This window comes from Acomys minous (genome assembly GCF_964271855.1).
Source record: "Acomys minous genome assembly, chromosome: 2".
Classification (NCBI taxonomy): Eukaryota; Metazoa; Chordata; class Mammalia; order Rodentia; family Muridae; genus Acomys; species Acomys minous.
The window spans coordinates 99,068,874-99,074,874 of NC_140484.1; the positions used below are offsets into that span (position 1 = coordinate 99,068,874).

A 6,001-nucleotide genomic window follows, 5' to 3' on the forward strand; every position below is an offset into this window, starting at 1 on the left:
GTCAGCAAATAGACAGCATTTGGATGCTGAATCATGGAAGTGCTCCCTGAATGGAACCATTCAATAAAATATGCTCAAAGGAGATAGAATTTAATTTCTCAAGATAAGAACAAAGTCAAAGCTTTACATTTTTTTCATGGAGATTGAGTGTGCACTGGATACATAGACTAAACTAAGAGTATGAATGGGCTACATTATTTCATAGCTCTTTAGCTTATTTATTACATTTCTACCCTTAGTTGCATGCTTACCAATGGATTTTTGAAAATCAAGTGTTGGTAGTACAATCTGACATGCCTCACTCACAGTGAATCAGTCCCTGATAACAGCTTAACTGTGGAATATCACATATAGGCTCAAGTGACTGACATCCTAACTCAGCTCTTCACCATTTTTGGTAGGTTATTGAACTTTTAGGCATGGATGCTTTCTGGGTGAGATATTGGTATGTAGGCAGTGTTGGGTGTACAACTATTCTGAATTTCTCTAGAGCCCTCTGAGTCTGTGGAGATATGAGAAAGATGAGTTACAAATTCTTGATACCATGAACCAAACCTGTACCCCATTGCTATGCTTTTTCAAGACAAGGCTCTATACCCTGAACAAGAGAAAACTCTTTCTACCTTATATTGCTTCTACCAGTAATTTTATGGCAATAATAAGAAAAGTGACTACCATGAACCCCCAAATGTACTAAAGTCATTGTGATGATTATTTTTAACTTCCAACACCACCAATCAGAGTGACCAAGGAAGAGGATTTCAGTTGATGAATCATGGTTAATTGATTAAGAAGACTTAGCCCCTGGTGCGTGCCACCATAGATAGCCTGGTTTGGAAACAGCTGTCTTATGACCCTACCTCTGCAAGTTAAACAAATCTTTTAGCACATTAAATGTTTTCACAAATATTTTCCATGGCTGTATGAAAGTTGATTCTCTAATACTTTCAATAAATCAATATTTATTTTTCTCCTCTATTTTAAATCATACAATGTATTTTTCTTTTTAAATATATTCATTTTATTACACATGTATAAAACTAACTACATACAACATGAAGGACCATGTGACCATCATGAGACTCATCAGTTCTATAAATGTTACATTCATAGTGGTTTGGCTATTTGTATTTGTCAAGCTTGAAGTAAACATCTTTCCTGTCTTGTTGGGTCTAAATGTCTGAATGAAACTCACTGCCTATCCTATCTCAACTCTAATAACTTAACTTCTTTATCTTGATCTAAAATGATCTTATCCCCTAACCAACTAAACTTGAACTTAAAACTATACTATCTGGTCTTCAGTGCCCCTCAGAGATTTGAGAAGGAATAAAACTTAAATTCCTGAGTAAACCAGCAGTGCAGGTTAGCAGTTTCCAAAATGTACTAATTTGCTTAGACAATTTACTGCCTGAACAGTCACCCAACAACACTCTCTGTAATGTTGGAGCCTCATCTTCAGCTTTCTGGTCCAATATCTCTGCCAGACTTATTCACAGGGCAGGAACTATTGGGGACTTGCTTACCCTGTCTTGGCAGAGTGTGGCTATCGACTCTGTCTGCATCTAAGCTGCACATTCTTAGGCAGATTCTGTTTGTGACAGGAACAAGGACATTTTTGCCCAATGGCTTGTTTGCCAGATTTGAAGCCATCTCCATAAGGAGGCTTTTTGATGCTCATCATCTTCTTTGAGGTTGGCTGGGTGTTGTCACGAGTTAACTTGTCTTGGTGTCAAAGAAATTTAGAGTTATAAAAAATCTTTAATGCCATATTCTGTGTGTCTCTGAGGCTTTTGAAGACCTTATTTAACTATTTTACCTCATATATTGGTAGAGTTATATCTATCTTTTAGACTTAGGATATATATCCTTGTGCTGGAATCTGACAAGCATTTGACATGCCCATGTTTTGTATCAATAAACTAAATTCTATACCAATGACTTAGACATAACCTTCATTATGAGTAACAATTAAGGCTTTGAGTTAAGGAGTAAGATCAATCATCTAGCTTTTGCTCTACCTTTCCCCATCTTTCTTTTCAGGTCCTATCTCTTCTCCAGGATAAGAGAAACATCCCTGACTTTCCCCTAGTTTTTTCTCTGTATAAGACCAATAATGACCTATGACTACCTCCCGATGGGAATAAGCACATACAATGTATCTTGATCTTTTCCATCAACTATGTCCTGAATCCACTCCACTTCTTTACCCATCCTTGTTGCTGTCCTCATTGATATAACCCTCCTTGCAAGTCCCAGGGGTCACTGCAGAAAATCAGCAAGTACTGTAAATGTCAGAGAAACTGAATGAGCTGAAAGAAAAAGTGTTTTCACTACACAGCGGAGTAGATATTCATATGGAGTTATAGTGATTGTGAAATCATCACAAGAACTGTGCAAGCTCAATCAACAAAAATATTTCAGTGTGGAGACAGGAATTGTTCTACTAGCTGAGCACTTATTGACAGCCGATAGCTGCTGTGATGGAGTAGTTGTTTGCTTTACAAGGGTAGCCCTTTTGTAAGGCTAACAAGCTCCCCTTAGGGTCGTATACCCAAGAGTATATATGCTTCACAAATAAATCTCAGTGAATGAAAAAAACAAGTGAACAGTAACAATGTATCAATATTTAAATGAACCCCAATCAAGTTATTTCAAAGTGTCAGTCAAGAAATACTTAAACTTCTAAATATGGAAAATTGGCCCACACTGACTGGTAAAATACTTAGTTTTCAAATACTTAGGAATTACATTTATAACATCTCTACCTTTGTAGTTTCTTCAATATCTCCCCCATATTCCAGAATACTGGCGGCAATATCTGTATTGTCAATGTACACGGCATGATGTAGTGCCGTTTCTCCATTGGAATCTTTAATATTGGGATCTGCTCCGCTTTCAAGGAGGACGGAAACAATCTTTGTCTCCCAGCTCTGTACAGCCTGTGGATAATGTAATACTAAATCAATTAAGTAATTAAAATATTGTCAATTCAAAGAATTCAACATCAGCTTCCACAAGGTTTTTTTCTGGTTTATATTTAAGCGATATTAATTTTACTTTCATTCTAACAACTTAGATCAAATTTATTTTTGAAATTGAAGACTTTGAACTACCTTCATTAATGGTGTGGACTTTTGATCATCAAGGGAATCTATCTTGCAATCATTATATAATAAGAACTGAACCAGATGCAGATGACCATAAAAACATGCGAAGTGGAGTGCAGTTCTGTGGATATGAGAAGCAATTTTAGTGAACGTCTACTGTAGGGCATTATGTGAACTTAAACAGTCACTCTTGGATTTGCAAATATTATGTAACATTTAGGTTCTCTGACATAAACAAATATTTAGCTTTATTCTAAAATTTTTTATTTTTTATTATATACCATATTAGAACTTTTATGGCAGTGTGAATAAAACCACAACTATTGCAACCTAGATGCATTCCATAACACTGAGCTAGGTAGACAAGAGCAGCCTATTTGAACAGAAAGAACATAAAAGTCACTGGGTTTGAATTCTGTTGAATTTGCATCTTGCTCTAAGCTCCATTTCAACCAACTATTTCTCAACCTTTGTGTCTTGTGCTTTCCTCTTCCATAAAGTTTGTGTTCAAAGAATTTCTCTCCTGTCAAATTAGGATGCATCAGTAAGAACTTTTGGAAGTATTGAAAATATTCTTGAAAAATATCTGATCATTTTTTATATTTAATGTTAACACTAGTAGATACATTTCAAGTCAAGATTAATTTTCTTATACCTATTTGGCAAAAAATAGTAGGAACTATATATTTCATAGAGGCTAAAATCATTTCCTCAAAACTGGAGACATGGTGTGTTCTCAATTTATGTTCCCGCTGCTCAGCCTTGAGCAGCTTGGATTGTAGGTATGACATGGAAACAAGCTAAAGATTCTCTTTTCCCTCACAGTTTAAGTTATCTAATATTGTAATGCTATGTACAATTCATAATATAAAACAACAGTTACCAACACTTAAAAGCCATTTTTGAGACAAGGTTTCTCTGTATAGCTTTGGCTGTCCTAGACTCCCTTTGTAGACCAGGCTGGCCTCAAACTCACAGCCTGCCTCTGCCTCTGCTGAGATTAAAGGCATGCATCACTATGCCCGGCCCTTAAAAGACATTCTTAATTCATAAAGTAAAATGTCATCATGTAATTCATGGTGTGTTGCCCTAAATTAAATGTGACATATATGCACTGCATTCCTAGTCTCTACCCATTAGTTTAAAAAATGCTAGTTATGGAAAGTACTATGGGTAAAAAACTGAAAAATATCAACAGCAAAATATATATGTACATGAAACTTTGCTTTGGTTTTTAAGGAACTTTAAGTCAAAGTAACCTTGGGGTTCACATAAGTAAATATGGCTCATTTTGACAATAGTTATCTTCATAGAAGATATAGAAATTACATATTTGATATGCCTAATATCAGTATCTAATAACAGTTTAACAATGGAGATTTAGGACACTTTGGGCCATGTCGAGTTGAGCCCAAATTTGAAAAGCGAGATTTATTTGACTATTAGAACTAAGTAAAGACATCAGAAGTAATTTGCAGATAACGTGGAGCTTGTCAGCAAATGGTGTGATGGAAATGGTGGCTGATCAAGGCAGCAACGAATAAGCCTTCAGAAATATGTAAAAAAAAAAAAACAGAAATATGTAAAATAATGAGTGAAGAAGCTTAAGAGAAATGAGGGAAATTTACTGAGATGTGAGAATGATGTATCTACAACACTTGTAAGAAATAACAGGAAAATGAAAGAGGAAGAGGAGGGGAGCACACAGCTTTGAATTTTTGATTATTTCTATTATTCTTCAGTAATATAAATATATTATAAAATAAACATATTAAGTATAAATATAAATAACTAATATAGATGTTAGTACAACTGATATAAAACTCATGTCGAATTAAATTTGTTTACTATTATGTGGGAGAAAGAAACATTATAAGGATCTTTAGTTGAATTCTGCACTTTTTACACTTTACATAACATTGCGTTTATTGTATACATTGTTTGACACCCCATTTCTTTATATATTGCTAGGTTCTTCTATCGTATATTCAATAAAATGCTCAGGGTGACCATAAATCTGTTGGAGTTTTGGTCTTATGGCTCTTCCCCTCCAGATGAAGATCTGGACAGTGGACATCTGTGTGATGTCACAGGTGGCAAGAAGACTGCAGTACAGAAAGTATAGCTGGGCTCTCTCCAACCCAAGCATGTTGTTCTCAACGGAGCTAGAAAGAGCAGACTTCTACCATCACTCGATTTCCCTATGGCATTAGCTTTCAGCGTTCTCACCTTTTTCCTTTATCCTGGTCATTTACATGAAACTTCTGCTTAGAGAGGAGATGCAGCACCACTTTGATCTTTCCCATGCACACTGCTTCATGGAATTTATTTTCTGGGTCATAAGGCATGCTGTATCTATCCTGACTATCGAAGTTAAAACAGGCCAAACACCGGTTTCCACTGCTCTGGCCATCACAAAACCCTAATGGGGTTTTTGGCTCTTTCTTCCAGCAGCAGAACTTCCTCAGGGTGGAGAACATCGCTGTGGCCGCCTTCCTGTCGGCTCAACACTAAATAAAATTTAAGAATATGAACTTTTAACCACTGATCATCTAATCGTCAGAACCTAACTCTAGGAGTGCCAGAAGTGATGAGCTCTTGTTTGAATAGTCAAACAGAAGCAGCCGGTTATGTGTCAGCCATTACTAAGCAACGCTGGTAAATAAAAGCATGCGCATTCTTACTCAGGAATAACTGACTGTTCCTGGAGTAAATAGCGCGCACTGCGCATGTGCAGTGTAAGCCTGGCGGTCTCCCTCAGCTTTTGCTGCTTATGCTTTTCCCAAAAGCTCTTGATTGCTTCAAAGTTGATGAATACCTTTTTCCCTTACAGTAATCTTTCTTGGCACTTTATTTAGTGGATGAGGCGGCAGCGGGTGTGGGGTGTAATT

The 6,001-nt window shown here is 36.4% G+C and overlaps 1 protein-coding gene across 2 annotated transcripts in view; it reads right to left on the reverse strand.

Annotated features, from left to right (window-relative positions):
* Positions 1-5,745, reverse strand: part of LOC311590021 (uncharacterized protein) — a 77,462-nt gene extending 71,717 nt beyond the window's left edge. For both annotated transcript variants that reach the window (XM_084768798.1, XM_084768799.1), the window contains exons 1-3: positions 5,340-5,745; positions 3,117-3,231; positions 2,769-2,942 (exon numbers count right to left, since the gene is read on the reverse strand). In XM_084768798.1, coding sequence (XP_084624924.1) covers positions 2,769-2,942; positions 3,117-3,231; positions 5,340-5,590 — 540 coding nt within the window. In that variant the 5' untranslated portion in view covers positions 5,591-5,745. The remainder of the gene's footprint in view (positions 1-2,768; positions 2,943-3,116; positions 3,232-5,339) is intronic.
* Positions 5,746-6,001: the final 256 nt, after the last annotated feature.